Raw genomic sequence first — 21,988 nt, 5'->3', positions numbered from 1 at the left:
ACTACTTTTTCTAGTTACAGTATATACAGCTTTTGGGTTAAAATTGCACACATTTAGTTATTTTGCATCAGTTTGACCAGTTGTCAGTCAAAGAAAATAAGGTTAATTCACTTTAATTACTTTACCCCATGACTATTACTGTACCATTCTCTGAGATATACTTACATTGTCCAGGGTTGTCTGGCTGACAGAATAATCTTCGATGCTCAGCACCTCCACCACCTGCTCCATCTTGCTAAAGACCTGAGCCAGAGAGATGTTCTCTGACTTCAGCTGGTACTGAATCTTTGTGTGGTGCCGCTCCTTAGGTGAAGGAATACGCAGAAGTTTACTATTTTTACTGCAAGCGAAGCAAGCTCAAAATATATGCACATGTATACTTAGTTTTGTCAGCAATGCACAAAAACACCTTGTGAGAGCTTCTTTCAACTTTCTACAAATATGAACACTTATTTTACTTAGAGGTACTTGTATACTATGGCTATCTGTTTAGGAGACATTTGAGCTGATGCATAGCAAATATGAAATGTCTAAATTTCCACTGACACTCTTATACATTACATTACATTACATACACACACGGTCAAAAGTTTTGAAACATTATTTTTGTAATATTTTCGAAAGAAGTCTCTTATGCTCATCAAGCCAGCATTTATTTGATCAAAATACTGAAAAAAAATGTAATATTGTGAAATATTATTACAATTTAAATAATGGTTTTCTATTTTAATACACTTTAAAATATAATTTATTTCTGTGATGCAAAGCTGAATTTTCAGTCTCCAGTGTCACATGATCCTTCAGAAATGATTCTAATATGCTGATATGATACTCAGTTATTATCAATGTCGGAAACAGTTGTGCTGCTTAATATATATTTTTTAATATAACTTGTGATCCTTTTTTCAGGACTCTTTGATGAATAAAGTTAAAAAAAGAACAGCATTTATTTAAAATATAAATACTTGATTTTTAATTGACTTATTGTATACACGCATACATTCACACATGTATTTTTATATACACGTTAGCTTGCAAACGTCAAAACAAAACTTCCCTGCAATGTCAATTGAAAACATTTATTTTCTTAAAGTTTTGAGCTAAAAAATGGTCAATAATGTACAAAAATCAAATTAATTCAAAATACATTCTATATTCTGCCAAAATACTTTGTATTTTCAGTACTAAATATTAATCATTGGACGCACCTTTAGGATGGCCTCTGGAAAATTCCTGTTGAAAAACCGTATCACTTCCTTGACGCTAGCGGTGGTCTTAGTGCGTACTGTTATCATGTATCCATCCCCAAATCTGAAACAAATATAAAAGAACATTGTGGCAAAAATATATAAATGCACTGCACTCTAAATCCCACATTTTAGTGGCTGAGACTTTTCAAACCTGTTTTTGAGATGCTGGATGCTCCCCAAGCACTTGAACCTGCCGTTAACCATAATGCCCAGTCTAGTGCACAAGGCTTCACACTCCTCCATACTACAAATAAACATATCAGTACATTACAGAGCGAAAGGTCACTGCTATTAAAATGACATATAAAACAGAAAACAAGATTTCTATAGTTACCACACCTGTGTGACGTCAACACTACAGAACGTCCTGTCTTGATGATGTCAAGAATCAGGTTCCATAAGAATCGACGAGCCTTTGGGTCCATACCTGTGGTGGGCTCATCCTATAATGACAAACAAGATCATGTTTAGACCTTTATACAGTGATTAAACACTGCTCAGCAGTGTGGAGTATGTTAAGGGAAGAGTGACAGGCAGATCTAACCAGAAAGATGAGTGAGGGGTATCCAATCAGAGCAATAGCTGTAGAGAGTTTGCGTTTGTTGCCTCCACTGTAGGTGCCAGCAGGTTTGTCAGCATACTTGGACAACTCCAACTTCTCCAGAGCCCACTGAACCACCTTCAGGACACAAAGTGAGAGTGAATGAGAGAGAGTGAGATGTACTGTAAAAAGATGGTAGGAAAAACTCAGTGAAGACAAATCTAACAATAAACTTTAAACTGCAATTAACAATTTTAGATTGCTAAGTGCTTTTTCAAACTGATTTCAGGAGCTCTTATCCATAGTTGACTATCACTGATAAGTGCATGACAACCAATTACAGAATGCTGTGCGACTATACAGAGTGTGTGTCTGTGTGCTCACCCGTTCCTCATCTTTCCAGGGGATGCCGCGGAGGCGTGTGTACAGCTCCAGATGTTCTCGAGCAGTCAGGTCATCAAACAGAGCATCAAACTGTGGGCAGTAGCCGATGCTCTGCTGCACGCGTAAAAGCTCCCGCAAGACACTGCAGGACAATCAAAGACTCATACTGACTAAGCCATTTACATTAGCAGTATACACAACATTAATAAAATAAGAAAACATGAAAAAAGCTTTAAAGCAACAAAACAGAAATCCATCCATCCATCTATCTATCTACACACTAGTGGTCAAAAACGTGGAATAATTAATACTGCTCTTTTCCACACCATGAGTAAATGGTGTCCAGGGGTTTGTCACTGTCGCCTTTGGCTTGCTTAGTTGGGGTGTAAAAGACGCTTAATATTTAGTCATATTATTGATTTGACTGCACTGACACTATTAGATATTGAAAACTTGAACGATTATGACACCAATGTTTTCTACAGAGCTGCTTTATAGCTGATTCCACTTTTGCAACATCAATAAATGATGAATTATTGAACTGAACTGAATCAACATTGAACTGACTTCAGCTGAATAATGACACTATTGTCTTCTGTAGAGCAGCCTTATCTTACATTTGATGAAGTTTGCATTATTAATCGTTATTTTCCTGTTTATTACTGTGACGCTGCATTGAAACCATCTGTATTGTGTAAAGTGCTATATAAATAAAGGTGACTTGACTTATCAAACTCCAAAACGGACAATAAAAGTTGTATTTGTCATTTTTATAACTTGACAGCCTCTGGTCACCATTTACTTTCACAAAGTAAGCCATCGACCTGAAGATTTCTGTTCCTTTAATGATGAGCAAAAGACGGACACAGTTAAGATTTTTTTAAATATATATTTTTCAAAGAAGTCTGAATTTATTGGATGAAAAATATTTGATATGATAAATATTTGATAAAAATTATTTGATATTTGATTTGATGATACAGTAAATCATTGTGAAATATTACAATTTAATTTAAATGTTTTGTATATGAATATATTTTGAAAAATAGAATTTATTTCTGTGATGGCAAAGCATTATTTTGTTTTAAACTTAAATGAAACCATATATTTAAAAGGGTAAAAACATAATTTAAGACGTATTCTATATTCTGTCAAAAGATACCTGTACTGGAAATTAATCAATATTGTCGGTAGCATAGCAACATGCTAACATCAAAACTTAGGTAAATTAAAAAAAATAACTATGACATCAGAGGTGGTCTGAATGTAGCACCTGTGTCCTTGGATAAAGGCCTCTCCCCCCGTTGTGCTCTCATCTCCTGTCAGCATTTTGAAGGTGGTGGTCTTTCCTGCTCCGTTCACTCCCAGCAGCCCGAAGCATTCCCCAGGACGGACCCCCAGACACAAACGGTCCACTGCCAGGATCCGGCCCATCTTACGAGACTTGTACACCTGTAAGGAGACGCAGGCTCTAAGAACATCTGAATGATGGGTTCAGGTCCGATCAGACAGGGTAAAGGGAAAGTTTTTAAAATGTCATGGACTGCCTGACCTTGGTTAGGTTGTCGATCTTCAGCATGTCATTGTCAGAATCTCCCCTCAGCACTCTGCGTCTCTCACAGGCCACATCAACATCATCGTCCTCAACTGGCTGACTGCTGACAGGCACTCTCCTTCAATCAGATGGAAAAGTGACCTTTAGAACATTTTCATATTCAACTGTCAAAGACACACAAATAATATATACAATCCAACTCACTGGGGTTTCCTGAGGAAGTTGTACTGGCACAGAATTGTAATAAGAAAGCCAACAAAACCCTCAATGGTCATTGCCACCAGTCCCCGTGTCACAATGTCCCATTCAAACGGAGACTTCACCTTATCAAACTGACCTGCAAGGACGAGAAGGCATTTTACCATTTGAAAAGAGCAAAGAAAGGTCCTCAACAGTGCCCTGAGACGGGGAACACACAAACACACCTATCTTGGCGTAATACTCATTGATATACTCATTATAGGCCATCTCCATCAATCCATGACCAAGGTTATAGTTGGGAAAGATGAGAAAACAAGACTTCAGATAGCTATTTACCAACTTCAGATCCTGTAAGGAAAAAAATATATATATATTAGTGATAAAATGCTACACTGTTATATGATATTAAACATTAGATACCATCGAAGGTCAAGAACACTGAGGGGGGAGAGGCCAAATCCACTATTTAAGTGAGATACAGACATTTCATCAAAATGAGCATGACATTGAAATAATACTTTGTTGTCACACAGAAAACTGCCCAATAAAAAAAAAATCAAAATGAAAATAGCAAAAAAGTGCATATACACCCCCCCCAAAAAAATGTTTTTCATAATAATACTAATAATAACACAAATTCAATATTTCATATAATATATTTCATAAACAAACATTTTATTATGTTTAAACATTATGTTTATTTAATATAAACATTAAATTATGTTTAAACATTATGTTTATTTAATATAAACATTATATTTATACACTTTGATTATACGTATTTTTTTGGAATTATTTATCTGAATGACCATTCAATAAATGAAAATGAGAAATAGAAATGCGATTCAATCCTACATTTATTTATATTTAGATACATGTATAACTCATTTTGATTTATTGACAGGATATTTAGATTATTTGGATTTATTTAATAAATATAATTAATCATAGGCTACAGTGCTATCTCCATTTACAGGAAATGTCTGCAAATGGTCAAGGTATGAGATAAAGGTTTGCCATATTTAATTAAAAAAGAATCTTTAAGAATGCACATTTTTCCACTTTGAGGAATGACATCAAGTCAATTAGCCAAGAATCAGATGTCTAAGAATCAGACATTTAGGAGATTTCCTTTCTACAGACATTTGATTATGTTCATTTACATAACATTTTACCTAACATATTTAATCATTCACAGTCTATATGGAATTTGTGTCTAGCTGTTACTATTAAAAGGACACCAGTTTATACACTATATACATACCATGAGTGATAAAAATGTATAATGCTAAACAATTTCTCACTCTGATGTACCTTGTCATGCTCAAAGAGCTGTAGGAGGAAAGTGGCCACAGTGGCTGTGATGCCAATGAAGAGATTAATGACTATGAGGAAAACATAAGCTGTACTGGGCACTTCAAACCAGAAAGAGGCTGGATACATGATGGGGGTTATAGACCAGCTAGAAAGAGAGAGAGAGTGAAATGTCACACATTTTATGTGGGATTTTCAAGACTTAAATAAAACTGACAAAACTATTTTATTTATTGTCACTCCATGTCTGACTTAGTCTTCATGCAGAAAGAGCTTACCCATAAAGGAGGAAGAGAGAGAGCACTGCTGGGAAATTTGTAGGTGATGTGTACGCAGGAAGGTCGAACACAAACAGAATTAGGACACAGCATGTGGCTGGAACCAGGTAGTTCAGCTAGCGAAGAAAGGACAAAAGAAATATGTGTGTAAACCAATTTAGCCCTTAGGACTGTTCTTGTTTGTGAATAGACACCAAATCCCACATAGTCTCTCCTTCACCCTACCATGTCCCATATGTAGTTTGCTAGCCAGTAAGTGACAGGGTCACATCCGCTAACAAACTGCAGGTGTTTGGCCTTGGTGGATTTTTCTGCTACCAGGAAGACCACGAAGCTCGCTGGCACAAAGGACATGGCTACAATGATGAAGATGGCAATAACCACATCAGTGCCCTGGAGCCTAGAAGGAAATGAAGAGGAGATATTAAAATCAGAATGAGCTTTTTAAAAAAAAATAGTTTTTTTTTCTGTAAAGGGTTGGCTCTCAACTATGGAACATATTGCCAAATGAGAAAAAGCAGTACATGACAAAGCCTTTTATAGTAATGGTTTATCACTGGCTTAAGAGAAACCAGAGTTGTACACAATTAAAATGCAATTTCATGCATTCTGACTTATTCACACTGTTAAAGAGTTGGATTCACATGCTAAAAATGGCAGAAAAAAAAACTAAACAAAAAAGAGTTGGACGTATGAAGAAGTATTTCTGTGCTAAATAAACTCTTTTTTTTTATAGTATGGCCCTGTATGATGTCATAAAGGGCGGAATTCCTTGTGTAGACACTTCTCCCGGATGAGTGTATGCGCACATCACCCAGAGCGAGAACAAGAACACGCCGCTTCGTTCCGGTTACGGATTTAGTTTTTTGACCACGAAATCAACAATGTCACTAAAGAAGTGTGTTTTTGGTTGTGAGGGAAAGATAACGTCTAAGGTTACGTATGTAACCTCTGTTCCCTGAGAACAGGGAACGAGCGCTGCGTCTAGCTGACGCTATGGGGAACGCCCTCGGCGTGACTGGTGTCTGAAGCTACTATCGAATCACGGCAAAGTCTTTGACCGACGTCAGCCCATGACGTCATCAACGTGCGACCCGGAAGTATAAAAGGGCGCCGTGCCAACACATACACATCTTCTCGTCTGAAGGGACTGTATGGCAGATAGGCCCTGAAGCATGGCAACGCGACGCAGCGCTCGTTCCCTGTTCTCAGGGAACAGAGGTTACATACGTAACCTTAGACGTTCCCTTTCGAAAGGGAACTCTCGCTGCGTCTAGCTGACGCTATGGGGAACGATATACCAACGCCGCCATGCTGAGGGGAGTGTCTGCCATTGGCAGTGACAACTGTCAACTCAAGTAATTCATAGAAAAACCTGAGCGATTCCCCCTCAGGTCCTGGGCTGACAGTGACAGCACTCCCTACGGTCATAGCCCAAGCTATACAACTAAACGGAACCCTAACGCACTGCGTGGAGTTCCATCTAGACAGCTCGAAGGCCCGGGACCACTACTTCCAAAGAAGGGGTCCCTTCAAGGGAATGTGGCTAGGGGACCCGAAGGAACCCCAGCCAGTCACTACTCGGGAAATGTTCTCCCGAGTGCCACCAGGGAGGCCTGACCTGGTGCCCTAAGTGTTATGGACACTTCGGTTTAGCCAACCCTGTCTGTTCAAACAGAGCCTCTGGATGGTGCCCAAGGGGCGTCCAAGCTAAGGGACTGAAACACAGGCAGTCTTACTTAGCCCGGAACTCAGAGACGGGTTATCCAAGAGAGCAACACTCAGCGTAGTGCTTTTCAACCCTTGCTATCGAGGGGAGTCTGCCTGCTCAAATCAAGGATCTACCAGGTGCTTGTGTTTCAAAGCAGTAGGGAGGCCGAAAGGGCCTTAATGACTGATCTAACAGGGAGGCCTCATGAGAGGCCTACGACCGTCTGACCAGGCTCAGGCGGCTGAGCACTCATAGACGACCCTCATTGAGGGGAGCAGCTGAGCCTGCCTGGCGAGTAACCTCCAGCTGTAGGCCCAACTACCACAAGTTCTCACAGAGAACTGGTAATTAAAGTGCCTAGCTCAGGAACTTCAACTTCAAGGAGGCCCTGTGGGCCTACTACTTGATAGCGGGTATTCCAGGGAGGCCTATAGAGGCCTACTACCTAACCGCAAGCCATGCTGGAAACCCAAGCATCCAGGCTCGGGACTCCGTCCTCAGGGAGGCCTTAGTGAGGCCTACTACCTGACAGCAATACCGCCTGCTGAGGTTACCCTTGTTTTCTCAAGGAGGCCTAATGGAGGCCTACTACTTGACAGTCAAGCTACGCAGGCTAGTCGGGCATCCTGTTTAAGGAACCCGTCCTCAAGGGAGGCCTATTAAGGCCTACTACCTGATAACCAGCCTTTAGGGAGGCCTGGAGAGGCCTACTACCTGATTGCAATACGTGCCAAATGACTGGGTCCCAGGAACACCTCAGGGAGGCCTGATGGGGCCTACTACCTCGTTCGAGTGACCACCATCTGGGACTCGACAGTCAAGCTACGCAGGCTTTTCGAGCATCCTGATTAAGGAACTCGCCCTCAAGGGAGGCCTATTAAGGCCTACTACCTGATAAGCAGCCTTCAGGGAGGCCTGGAGAGGCCTGCTACCTGTATGCAATGCGTGCTAACTGTTTTCAGATGACTGGACCCCAGGAACACCTTAGGGAGGCCTGATGGGGCCTACTACCTTGTTCGAGTCAGGGAGGCCTATTAAGGCCTAGAATTAACAGCAGGCTCTCAGGGAGGCCTGATGAGGCCTACAACCTGCCTCTGAGAGTGACCACAATCCGGGAACTCACCCTCAGGAAAGCCTAGTAAGGTCTTAGAGTTAACAGCAGGCCTTTCAGGGAGGCCTGATGAGGCCTACAACCTGCTTCTGGTAGTGATCACAACCTGAGAGCTCACTCTCAAGGAGGCCTAGTAAGGCCTTACACCTACCAGCGGGCCTTCGGGGAGGCCTGATGAGGCCTACAACCTGATAGCCTCCAGGCTAGCTGTCCTGATGCGCACATCGGTACATACCTCCAGTGAGGCCTGTTTGAGGCCTTCCAACTGAAAATGCGCCTTGTTCAAGAGGCCTACTGAGGCCTACAATTGACAGCCGACCTTCAGGAGAGCGTATTCACCCCTATTTAACCTGATAGCCAGCTAGGCTAGTAGTACCTTGATGCTTAAGCATTGTCACCTGCCTTACTAGAGGCCTGATAAGGCCTACCACTATCACCGTTATTCTTGAGAACGGTGCAATCCTTCCTGCTAACTGGGACCGCCATGTTTGAAAAATGTGGGTTGTAGTAATATTAGACCCAACGGCTCGTTTTCATGGAGGCCTGCTGAGGCCTAACACATGATAGCTACCCATTACAATGGGGACCCGTTCCAGGGAGGCTTGTAGAAGCCTACAAGCTGTACGAGTTTCGCAAAAACGAGAAATAACTGCCAGACAAACAAACTGACTGCTATTAAACCCAACGACTCTCAATGAGAGGAGGCTCTGATCTAAGTACAACAAAAAAGGTGACGGTGCCTCAGCAACGCGCCTCCTTTACCACATACCAACTGACGCCGTAGCGCTCAGTCGTAACAGAGACAAACTAATCCAACCTGCAGTGGCTTAGGGGACCGAAGACACATAATAACCCTAGGCGGTAGACAACCACTACATTCTAACAGAAAAGTGTGCTACCGCCTAGTAATCCGCAAACATTTCAAAGAAAAGAGCGGCGGCCTAACAATACTCTCAAATGAGAGGAGGCCCATCTTCTGATAACCATAAGCGGTGGCCTATCTGGCGCCATCTTGACCAACCAGGGAAAGCCAACACACGCTCACACACATAGCCCAGATAATGGTGCTGTGTTCAAGCCTAACTAAACAGGGGAAAGACAGTTCTCTCTGATGAATACCCAACTCTATACAGGAACCTGGGGTCTGTAAGAAATACATATTTTTAGTATTACATACAAAAAAGACCACTCTCACCTGCGGCATGCTGAGCGAAGACTCATTGTGCAGTTCTCACCACCATGTTCTACCGCCCATGAATGCCTGAAAGGGGCGTTCTCACTCTCCGGGCGGGCCATCAGAACATAGTACTACTCATCATAGGCCCGCCTCAGGCCTGATGTAAGAAGCGCCTGGGTAAAAAGTCATAAAAAGACATAGAAAGGAAAAAGGAGAGGGCTATGATGTAACCGCCCTCAAGGGAAGTGACCCATTACCAACGCCTTCGTTGGGAACGTTTGTCCTGGATCACCTCCCTTAAATCCTTTTTCCCCCCGCGGGAGTCCCGTCTCCTCTGTGCCCTGCTCCTCCAAGGAGGGGGGGCACGAGAGGAGACGCTAGCCCTCTGGTCCTGCCTACGGTCCTCAGACCGTGAAGGACCAGGTCCCGCCTGCCTGGGTGGGGGCGCGGATCTCAGCGGTATGCATGTTTTAAATGCCGCTGAGCGCGCCTTCGCCTCCCTGAACTTTCCAACCACCGCCTCCACGGAGGTGCCGAAAAGCTCAGTAGGTGAAACCGGTGAATCGAGGAGAAAACCCTTTTCTTTCTCCCCGATATCAGCCAGGCCCAACCACAGATGCCTCTCCGTAACCACCATAGCCGCCATAGAGCGGCCGATAGCAGCAGCAGTCTGCTTGGTGGCCCGGAGAGACAGATCTGTGGTGCGGCGCAGCTCAGCAACCGCCTCAGGGGACAGCCCGGCCCCCTGGTCGAGATCCTCCAGCAGGTCCGCCTGGTACGCCTGCAACACCGCCATCGTGTGCAGGGTCGCACCAGCCTGACCTGCTGCCGCGTATGCCCTGCCATTCAACCGCGAGGTAGTTTTCAGCGGTTTGGATGGCAGAGATGGAGCTCTCAGTGTCGACACCTGCCCAGAGACGAGATAGTTCGCAAACGTCTCGTCTATGGGAGGCATCGACACATACCCGTGCTTACCCACTCCCTCGACATCAGCAAAGCTTGCCCGCTGATGTCGGTGAATGCGGGCAGAGAACGGGTTCTTCCATGCCGCCTGGACCTCAGTATGGAGGTCCGGTAGGAATGGAAGGCTCATCTGAGGTGCTGGTGTATGACCGGGGAGAAATCGATCGTCGAGCCGTCCACGAGCGACCTCTCCCCCAGCGCGCCGCCAGGGCAGCCTCAGCCTGTCCGTGGCGCGCTCCATAGCATCCAGCAACTCGGCATACGCGGGACAGGGTGGCTGAGAGGGTCCAGGCAGGTCCTGGTCGCTCTCATCATCCTCCTCAGCCATCTCCTGCCCGTCCCGAAGAGCACCCGCTGCAGGTCTCAGCGGAGAACCATCGTTCTCCACATCGACCTGCAGGTCGCTCTCGTCAGCCGTTTGATCGTCCGAGAGTACCACACCTCTCTCCAGACGATCAGCGAGCTCCATCTGGGAACCCCATGAAGTGCGCCGCCGCTCCGCCTCAGCGAGAGCGGAACTCACATCAGCAGCCCCAGATGTTGCACCCTCTTCCCTCGAGAAGAGGGCCAGACGAGAACGGAGCGTTCTAACTGGAAATTGCTCACAGTTTGCACAGGCAGCTCCCTCGAGAACTGCCTGTGCATGCTCTTCGCCCAGGCAATAAACGCACAGAGAATGTGTGTCTCCCGGTGTCAGAAATCTCTGACACGGGTCAACACACTTCCTAAAGCTCTGCCTCTTCTCTGTGCGTTTCATCCTTTTCCTAGTTTAGTAATACTTTACCAGATCTGCAGATACCGCTTCAAACAAACAGTCCCTGAAGACGAAAAAGATGTGTATGTGTTGGCACGGCGCCCTTTTATACTTCCGGGTCGCACGTTGATGACGTCATGGGCTGACGTCGGTCAAAGACTTTGCCGTGATTCGATAGTAGCTTCAGACACCAGTCACGCCGAGGGCGTTCCCCATAGCGTCAGCTAGACGCAGCGAGAGTTCCCTTTCGAAAGGGAACCTTGTAACTCAGTGTTAAGGAAACAGTGGAAACAAAATGCAGTTTGTTTTTCCAGAGCAGCAACGGAGTTCTGCAAGTGTGTTTTTTTTTATTCCCGATCATGAGTCGAAACCACAGACGGTGAGTGAAACTGCATCAAATGTTTGTGTTTTGGTTGGCAATCATGGTAAGTGCATATGAACGTTATCCAGGGATAATTCCATGATGTATTGTGTGTGTGCGCTTGTGACTCTTTAGTTCAGCCCACTGCACGCTTATAAGTGTCCTTAAAATAGGTATTTAGTGTTTTTTTCTATTTTTTGTGTGTATACTGTATGTATGTGTGTATGTATCAAGCGGCAACCTCCCCCAGTTTCTCTTGAAGCCAATACGGAAGTAACTTAAACTGCAATTAATTTACTGGCCATTAGAGAAAGGCTCCAGAAGGGAGCAGAATCTCATTGAGCTCCATGTTAAAATGCCCAACTTGACAGCAGAAAAAATAATTTTGCTAATTTTGCCCTTCATGACAACTGTGAGGGGGGTGAAGTTTTTTATAAATCATTTGTTTTAATTATATTAAGCCTTATAGTTCTGCATAATTAAGGGCGTGGCCACTTGAGTGACAGGTGGATTGCCGCTGCTGTCACTACTAGCTGTTTGTCTGCTGTCGGTTAGCTCCACCAACTCCACCTGTTAGCTCCTCTTTGCCCATTTTCAGTTATCCGGGAGTGACGCGTGGTGACGCGCTGCCAAGATGGCAACAGCCACACTTTAGGCTTCAGAAACGCTCTGCAGAAACCTATGGGTGACGTCACAGACACTGCGTCCATATTTTTTTTAACAGTCTATGGTATGTATGTGTTTAAAGGTAAGCAGGGTTGGTAGTTGGTAGGGCTGGAAGTAATTTTGGTTGTACAATGCATATTTTCCAGCTCTTCGGCTGGAATCATGTTTTTTGTACTTTCCCTATTTATAGTCACCATGAAATCAAAATGTACCATTTTTATCTATGGAATATTGCAGTGTTTGTTTTAAATAAATGATCTGTGCACATCACATTTTTTTTTTTTTAATTTATGTGGCCTAATGATCCTTAATCAAAATAAAACTTTGTGTTTACTGGCACGAACAACCTGTCACTCACATGAGATCGCAACAATAGCAAACTACAATCATCCAATGATGACAAAAATAAAGTCCCGCCTTACATTTTTTTACTTGTTTGAGAAGACGTTCACTGGGGTATACGTCACAATAATTAGTCTCCAACTTCCATTTCATGGCAACTTAAAATACTAATAAAAAATATCAATAAAAATAAAATAAAAAATAAGCAATAAGTGTCTAAGGAAGCAGAGAGAAAAGTAAGACTTACAGATAATCTAAAGAAAGACTGGCACTGGTTCTGTTCATGGGATGATTGGTCACTGTGATGCCTGTGAATACGAGCATATACAGAATTTTCAGCACAACTAAACAATCTTTATGACAAAAACCAACAGAATTAAGATGACTTAAAAAGAAGTCAGTAAAACACACAAAATCATAGAGAAAGAACACAGCCATTCAAAGTTTTCAATCAGTGTTTCTACATAAAACACTCTTCAGCCAGTGAACTCACCGTATGCAGCAGGGTTTCCTTTACTACTGGGCAGATTGGCTCTGAGGATGGCATTGTTGAGGACATTTAGGTAAGTGGGCATACTGTGATACCCTTTGTTATTGTAAAGCACCTGCAGATCAAGACAAAAACATTGAACCTATGATGAGATATTACCTATAAAAATATATTAGCTATAAAGGGTAAAGATGCTCTGACTTGCCTGTGAGGATCGCCTCACTGCTATTTTGCGCACCATAGGTTGCGTTTTTCTCCCGAAGGATGCTGGGACAGATTTCTGAATGTTTCCTACAGTAAAGCCTCCATATCTACAGGATAAGAAAAAAGGGATAGTTTACACAAAAATTTAAACTAGCCCATGATTTACTCACCCTCAAGCCAACCAAGGTGTACATGACATTCTTCTTTCAGACGAATACAGTCGGAGTTATATTAAAAAATGTCCTGGCTCATCCAAGCTTTATGATGTTAGTAAATGGCAGCCCAAAATTTGAAGCCCCAAAAAAGTGTATCCATCCATTATAAAAGTAATCCATATGGCTCCGTGGGGTTAATAAAGGCCTTCTGAAGCGAATCGATGGGTTTTTGTAAGAAAAATATCCATATTTAACACGTTATAAAGTAAAATATCTATCTTACGGCAGACTGCCTTCCATATTCAACTTACGGAAAAAGTGTGACTGGCGCGATGATGACGTTGGACATAGTGTAAGAGTTTTGAACTGCGAGAGGTGTTACACTTTCTTCGTAAGTTGAATACGGAAGGCGGTACACAAACCCATCGATTCACTTCAGAAGGCCTTTATTAACCCCCCCGTAGCCGTGTGGATAACTTTTATAATTGTCGGATGCACTTCTTTGGGCTTCAAATTTTGACTCAGACGTATATCAGTGTTCAACACACAATATAAACAACATTCAAAACTCAAAACGTCCAACCAGTCCAAAAAGTCAATTTATCGAAATTTTACTGCACAAACTGCTCATCCAGAAATCATGGGTTTGCTGTGATATTATAAGGATAAGTACACAAGCAAATTTACAAATGAGCAATGATTTTACCATATTACAACATTCAGTATTCAGCAACTTGGCCTGCCTTTCCACTTTGCTTGAATTGCAAAGACGCTTATTAAAAAACGTTATTGGACCTAGCAGCAAACCCAAAAATTCGGAGTAAGCGTTTCAAATATAAAAAGGGTGTTTATATAAAACTCTTCACAGATATAGTAGCAAAAAAAGAGCCATCTTAATTCTAAATCTCCCTGTTACTACTAAAGGTCTAAATTACTATGTTTGTGATGTAAAATACTTTAACAATACATAAATAAATTATTATATTATTATTACAGGAAAATAAATAAAATATTATATTATGATCCCTTTGACACCCTTTCAGAAGATTACCTGTGTAATCTGAGACGATCAGAGGTGTACAGGAGATATTCGGACACGTTGCGACCTGTGATGTCCACCAGGATATCTCCGGTTACTACCTTCATGAGGGGCGGTCGGCCCCCGACTCCACTGGGGCAGGAGAAGCCTGTGCCCTGCATGGAGCAGATACAGCGCACCGGCTCTCGGATGGTCAAGGGCAGTGTGGGGGGAGACGTTGCCATCTCTGTGGGAGCATAGCAGGGTGGGAGGAACAATACATATTACACAGCTTCATGGAAAAAGATAGCTCACAGGATGTTTCAGAATAATCTACATTATGCAAGGAAAATACATTTAATCAGCAGGTGTGCAGCACAGGAATTATTTTCAGTCATTCCTGATATCATCTCCAAAGTTTCATAGCTTTCAGTATGAATCGCTATTATCCTTTTATATGTAATAGCAGCCGATCAGTGTTCATTTATGTTTTTTTTCTCAATATTTCATCATATCATAAATTTTTTACAAAAAATTACTAAAATGACATCTAATATTAAAGGGAAAGTTCACCCAAAAATAAAGAAATGTAAACAGGTTTGGAACAAGTTGAGGATAAGTAAATGAGGACAGAATTTTCATTATTGGGTGAACAATCCCTTTAATATTTGATGAAAAAGTAATTAAACCAAATTAAATTGATCAAATGTAATTTTACAAAAGACTTCTATTTCAAATAAATGCTGTTCTTTTGAACTTTCTATTCATCAGAGAATCCTGAATCTTGCTTTACACACACACACACAAAATCACAAAACAATGTTTTCAACATTGCAAGCACTGGAAACCCTGACCTCGGACAGTAGTAGGAGGAGCGGCAGTGTAGTTCCAAAGGCCATCTTCAAAGTGCGCCTCTGGGTCATCAGAGGGGGCAGGAGAGGGTGGCGGGGGCACAAAATTTGACAAAGGCACACCCTGTGTGAAGGAATCCAGGCACATAGAGTCAAAATAGCGGGCTGCCAGGGTTTTGGAGTTGTTGGCATATGGATTCAGAGTTTGAGCCAGTTGGTCCAGAGTGCTGTTGAAGGGAGTTTTCAGTACACAAGTCGCACCAACTCCAGAGGGTAGACGGAGGGTGTTAACAATCCTCTGTGGTTCTGCGTCTGGAGAAACTTTACTCCTGAAGCAAAGAAAAGTTGAGAGAGACGTCTTTATTTTACTTTAAATACAATCAGCTCCTGTTGTAATTAACTGGCAAAGAAGTCTTTAGATATTTAAAGTGTTATTAGATATTTAAAGTGTTATTTTGCTGTACAATGACCTTGCGGCTGACCTGTACTGAAGTCTGTCTTCGTTGGCATATGGGATAAAGTTTCCACGAGGCTGTGTGTAGTTGTGATACTGAGATGGAGACAGAATCAGGGGAGGAAGGTCACCTACAGAACCAAAGAGAGACCATCAGGACAGCCTTCACTCAAGGCTAATAAAGATCTAATAAAAATATAATTTTAGTGCCAGACAACCACTGCTCTGATTAAATTATATGATATTGATAATGATATTTCCCTGTAAAATAATTCAAATAAAAGTTTGTGGTTTCATTAGTGAAGCATTTAATGCTCACCAAGGCTGCATTTATTTGATCAAAACTATAAAACAGTCATACTGAAATACAGAAATTCAATTAGTTACTTTATACCTATATACTGTATATATATATATTTTTTTTTATTGTTAAATAATATAAACATTTTAAATTTCTATTTTAATATATTTTAAAATGTAAATAATTCCTGTAATGGCAAGAAACAATTCTTATTATTATCAATGTTGAAAACAGTTGTACAGCTTAATATTTTTGTGGAAACTGTGATACATCTTTTTCAAGTTGTCCTGTTGTTCAAATCTATTGTAATATAGAAATCTATTGTAACATCATAATTGTCTTTACTGTCATTTTTGATCAAAACTTACTGAACCTCAAACTTTTAAATGGTAGTGTATTCAATATTTTTCTACAGAATTTCCAACAAAAATGACTATATTGTGATGTACCGGTAAAACGCTAAATACCTTGATATAAAATTACTAATGTTGTGATATAAGATTTAGATCAACTCCTACCTTCACAAGAAAAACAGCACATACAACAAATCACAACTTGAAGGTGCCCTGTGTCCTTCTTACCAATCTCAGGCACAGACAGAGCTACGGTCATGGCCACACAGACAAAGAAAGCAGGCAGCAGGATCTGTGAGAGAATGCCCTTGGTGTTCCTCTTCGCGCAGTGAAACCTTTTCACTATCAGCCCGTGAAACTGCCGAAGTTTCAGCCACCAGCCCTCAAGCTTAAAGCTGCCCTGGCCGTCCAGTATGGTTGGCTCCGGAGAGGACTCTTCACCTGGAACATGGAGGGTATATAGTACACTGAGCAGTAGGTAAGCACTTTATCTGTTACCTCCAGGCCTTTCAGAGATGCACTTGTCTCAGACAGGCTTCGCTTCCACTTTATGTGTCCAGAAGCGATGAACCGCAACAAACAAAATGTTCTTTCAAAAAGCCTTAGAATAAGATATAACCACAAAAAGAACTGGTTCCTAGTGAGTTTCTTCCCTGTCTACCAACACAACCACCAACTGAGCTATAAATGTAGAAGAAAAATATTAAGCAATTAAAGACCAAAATATATTAATGATTAGGACTCTAATTTGATTAAACATTTTAAAATGTTAAATACAATTTATTTAACACATCTAACACTTTTCTGTTAAAGTTAATGCATAAAAAGGAAACAACAAAGCTAAAAAATGTTTGATTGTTAATAATTTGTTTCTCATTATTAGTTCCAATCAGCTATGAATGTTTTTTTTAAAATACACAGACCATGAAACAGTAACTATGTCAAACTAAATAAATGTTTTTAATAACATAAAAAACCTATTAAAATCACATTGAATAACAACAACAATCATGTAATGTATGTTAATGTATTTTTTTCTTTAGCTTTTTTTTAGAAATCACACACAGACCATGAAATAGTTACAATGTCAAACTGAATAAATGTGTTAATAACAAAAATAATTAAATCACATAATAATAATAATGGCTCTCAATCAATGAAACATTTTTAAATACTTAATAAAATGTATTTAATAAAACTTTTCTGAAGTTAATACGTTGAGTTTTTTAATAAGTAAAGAAATAATGCTAAATCATATCAAGTTAATTTGTTTCTAAACATTAGTTCTAATCAGCTCTAATAAGTTTTTAGAAATCCGAATCAGCAGAATGAAACAGTCACAATGTCAAATTGAATACATGTGTCAATAACATAAACAATAATAAATACATTTAATTGAATAATAATAATAATAATAATAATAATAATAATTTATTATTGTTATTATTATCAACAAATTATTATTATTATTATTATTAATATTAAATTAGATTTATTTTATATAAATATTATTATTTCATGTTATTGACACATTTATTCAATTTGACATTGTAACGGTTTCATTCTGTTCTGTGTGATTTCTAAAAACTGATTAGATTGGAAAAAAAAGGAAAAAAAGGAATTTATATATATGTATATATATTAAATATAAAAATTATTATTATTATTATGCCATGTTCCTTACCTCGCAGACTGGCCGATTCAGGATCCTGGCCATTGTCAAACAGTGGGCAGTAGTCTCCATAGAAATCAGAATAGAGGCCCCCTTCATCCCCTCTCACTGAGCCCAGAGAAGAGCCGGAATGTAGGGATGCTTGGCTTGGGCTCAGCCTGGAGCACATCATCAGGTTACTGAGCTCCACCTCTGGCCGGATCACGGCAGCAGCTGGTGCCCCCTCACACTGTGACCCTCCTAAAAGATTAGAGGGCTTCCCAGCTGACGCTCCACCGGGAGAGTCCTTCATATCTGACAGAGATAAAGAGAGATATGAAATATGAACCATAAATAAAATCTCATGGCTTTAGATGCATTGCTACAGCATTCTTTAACAGATCTATCTGACCATCTAACCTGCATCGCTGTTTTCCAGTGACAGATCCTCTTCTGATACCTTCAGAAAGACCTCCTCCAGTGTGGTGTCCATAACACCAAAGCTGGTCAAGGCCAAGCTGTCCAAACTCTGTTCCAGTGCCTGAAGAAAATTCACCCAACATATGTGTCCATCAGCAAACACTTCATATTCAGCTTAATAAAGATTTTGATGATATCAAATTATATCTTTCCAACTGCCTAAAAACGTTGTTAGTTTGTACCTGAAACAGCCTCTCGAAACAGCCTTTCTTGACAGCCTCTGACGGTAGGACATAAGATAGCTCAGTGTTGGAGTCAGACACCAGCAGGCAGGAGGCAATAAACTGACGGATGAACTGTGTCACTCTGCTCTCGGAACATGGAGATATCGAAGAGGAGGGAGACTGGCTTGACTGATCTGAGAACACACAGAAACATGATGTTGGGCCATGGCAGATGAAAGAGCAGAAGAAGAACTAGGAGCATTTTCTTCTGCTCTATTGATATTTTAAAACAACAAACAATGAAACGAGGAACAGAAGAATCCAATAAAAACATTTACTGAGATAAAATAGTAATAAATAGATAATAAATGTTAGATAAATATAATACAATTATAAACAATTTTATACATTTATAAGTGTTATTTTTAGCATTATTTATGTACTAATATAGTTTTATTAATATTTTAAATTAGCTTAATACTTTCAGTTTTTTGTTTTTATTTTAGTAACATTTTTAGTAATTGTCTTATATATATATAATATTACAATTTAATTGTAATTAATTTATTTCAGTTTAAGTTATTGCCAAGACAGCATTTCAAATTTTGTTCTAGTTTTACATAATTTAATAAATATATATGTATATATATATATATATATTTCAGCATATATAAAATATAATATTATACATTATTATACAAATATATTAAACTAATTTCAGCTTTATTTCAATTAACAAAACTGTTTATAGTTTTAGTTAATAATAGCCTTGATTTATAATTTTAGAATATATCAGGGAATTTTGGCACATTTACTGACAGGATAGTATTAGGAGAAACGTGGAAAATCAAAAAGGGAAATAATGTGAGCTGAACTTGCAATGCCCACATGAAGGCTCGGACATTAATACAATTTTCTAAAATTTGCCACAAAAGTCCACAAATAAGGATACCTGCAGTGTGTGAGTCACTCTGTTTCTTGACAAGAGTGAGTTTGTAGCCATCTCCATATGTGCTCTTGAGGAACAGAGGAGAACCGCAGCACTTCAGCTTGCCATGAGAGATGATGGCAATGCGGTCTCCCAGCAAATCAGCCTCATCCATGTGGTGAGTGGAAAGCAGGATGGTACGACCTGATCACACAAAGATTCTAGTTTTGGACTAATCATGTATTTGTAAAATGATGCAGCATATAAACTACCATTTAAAAGTTTGGGGTCAATAATATTTCACAAAACTAATATTTTTTACTGTATGTTTGATCAAAGAAATGCAACCTTGTGTAGAATAAAAGACAATTCATATTACCGACCCCAAAGTTCTGAACAGTAGTGTATTCATCATTAGTAACGATAGGATCACCCACCTTGTTTATATTTAAGGATGAGGTCCCAGATTGCTCGACGTGCATATGGGTCCACTCCTGCCGTGGGTTCATCCAAAATCACTGCCCGAGACCCACCTACAAATGCAATCGCCACAGATAACTTCCTCTTCATCCCCCCAGACAGAGTCTGAACCAGACTGTGACGCTTGTTGGACAATTCAAGATCCTCGATCATCCTGTGAATTCCAACACACAGACTCTATGAACTTGGGTATGGGTATGAATAAGTAAGTGTTGGCAAAATGTGAGTGTGTTAACCCACTTGTCCATCTCCTTGCGAATATCTTCCTCAGCCATGCCCTTCAGACGCGAGTAGAACCACAGGTGTTCCTCCACACTCAGCTTGTCAAACAGAACATTGTGCTGGGGACACATGCCCAGATTCTGCCTGATGCGCTCCATCTCTGTGCGGATGTCATGGCCGTATATTGTGGCAGAGCCAGAAGTGGGTGGAAACAGTCCTGTGAGAATTGACCTATGAAAGATTCATTGGATAATAAATACATTTTCTGCAGCACACTTCACTTGCATACATACATCCAATTTTCAGGTAGTAGGGTGCAACTGTCAGCCTCAATGACAAGCACAGTATGTGTTCAAAGGGTATGAACCACTCTAACACACTATGACACACAATATTCTAACACTCACATAGTGGTGGTCTTGCCAGCCCCATTGTGTCCCAAGAAGGAGACAACTTGGTTCTCATGCAGGTTTAGGCTCAATTTGTTTAGGGCCAGTTTTCTGCCCGTCTTGTAGACTTTAGTCAGTTTGTCTATGCATACCACCAGCGGCAAGTGACTGGGTTCTTCTTCAATTCCACGAGTTTCCTCTGAACAAATAAACATACGTTTAGTAACAAGCTTGCAATTTAAAAAAAATAAAACACAAAACATGCTTTTGTATGCTTTTGTATAAAATTGTATTAAAGTTTGCAGGTCAAGGTGGACAGAACGTTAGGTAGAATGATAGTTAGAAAGATAGAATAATAGAACACTTGAATGATAGAACGAACGAACGAACGAACGAACGATAAAACCCAAGAATTAACATTAGAACGAACAAGAGTGAATGTTAAAATGTAATAATGAACATTAGAATGAACGATAGAATCATCGTTCTAACAAATCATCGTTCTAACGAATGATAGAACAAACAATAGAACGGCAGATAGAACAAACGAATAATAGAACAAATGATAGAACGACAGATAGAACAAACAAACGATAGAACGACAGGTAGAACGAATGAACAAATGATAGAACGACAGGTAGAACGAATGAACGATAGATCAAACAAACGATAGAACAAATGAACAAACAAACAATAGATAGGATGATAGGTATAACAAACGATAGAACAAATGATAGAACAAATGATAGAACGACAGATATCATAGAACAAATGAACGATATAACAAATGATAGAACGACAGGTAGAACGAATGAACGATAGAACAATTGGACGAACAACAGAATGATTGAATAATATATAGAACGAACAAATGATAGAACAAACAAATGATAGAACAAATGAACAAAAAAATAATAGATAGGATGATAGATAGAACAAACGATAGAACGCATGATAGAAAGTTAGAACGAATGATAGAATTAATAGAATGAAAGAATGAATGACAGAAAGAACGAACGAGATCGATCGATCGATAGATAGCTTTGCAAGCACCAATAATAAACTTTGACAAATATAAATAATGTTCTAATACAAATTATAAATATAAACAGGTTCTACATTTGTTTCAATATATTTTGACATTTTTGGAGAATAATTGTCACTTTTCAAAGATTCACTCCTAAGTGTGTCTCCTGGCTTAAAGCTACACTGTGTGATATTTTCCCCCATCTAGTGGTGA

At 40.2% G+C, this 21,988-nt stretch overlaps 1 protein-coding gene across 1 annotated transcript in view; it reads right to left on the bottom strand.

The window, feature by feature from the left end:
- abca2 (ATP-binding cassette, sub-family A (ABC1), member 2) overlaps positions 1-21,988 on the bottom strand; it is a 93,941-nt gene that overhangs the window by 5,007 nt on the left and 66,946 nt on the right. Inside the window, exons 21-47 of the mRNA XM_079813841.1 lie at positions 20,767-20,947; positions 20,378-20,590; positions 20,095-20,291; positions 19,682-19,861; positions 18,748-18,923; positions 18,506-18,626; positions 18,119-18,400; positions 16,663-16,875; positions 15,809-15,911; positions 15,330-15,655; positions 14,509-14,722; positions 13,304-13,409; positions 13,102-13,213; positions 12,856-12,916; positions 5,749-5,923; positions 5,524-5,639; positions 5,246-5,393; positions 4,156-4,279; positions 3,935-4,067; positions 3,728-3,848; positions 3,449-3,627; positions 2,176-2,317; positions 1,795-1,929; positions 1,590-1,693; positions 1,402-1,494; positions 1,209-1,311; positions 166-303 (exon numbers count right to left, since the gene is read on the bottom strand). Of these exons, the coding sequence (XP_079669967.1) occupies positions 166-303; positions 1,209-1,311; positions 1,402-1,494; positions 1,590-1,693; positions 1,795-1,929; positions 2,176-2,317; positions 3,449-3,627; positions 3,728-3,848; positions 3,935-4,067; positions 4,156-4,279; positions 5,246-5,393; positions 5,524-5,639; positions 5,749-5,923; positions 12,856-12,916; positions 13,102-13,213; positions 13,304-13,409; positions 14,509-14,722; positions 15,330-15,655; positions 15,809-15,911; positions 16,663-16,875; positions 18,119-18,400; positions 18,506-18,626; positions 18,748-18,923; positions 19,682-19,861; positions 20,095-20,291; positions 20,378-20,590; positions 20,767-20,947 (4,196 nt within the window). The remainder of the gene's footprint in view (positions 1-165; positions 304-1,208; positions 1,312-1,401; positions 1,495-1,589; positions 1,694-1,794; positions 1,930-2,175; positions 2,318-3,448; positions 3,628-3,727; positions 3,849-3,934; positions 4,068-4,155; positions 4,280-5,245; positions 5,394-5,523; positions 5,640-5,748; positions 5,924-12,855; positions 12,917-13,101; positions 13,214-13,303; positions 13,410-14,508; positions 14,723-15,329; positions 15,656-15,808; positions 15,912-16,662; positions 16,876-18,118; positions 18,401-18,505; positions 18,627-18,747; positions 18,924-19,681; positions 19,862-20,094; positions 20,292-20,377; positions 20,591-20,766; positions 20,948-21,988) is intronic.

The sequence above is a fragment of the Gobio gobio genome (genome assembly GCF_949357685.1).
Source record: "Gobio gobio genome assembly, chromosome: 4".
Classification (NCBI taxonomy): domain Eukaryota; kingdom Metazoa; phylum Chordata; class Actinopteri; order Cypriniformes; family Gobionidae; genus Gobio; species Gobio gobio.
This window is presented reverse-complemented; position numbering and strand designations above follow the sequence as displayed.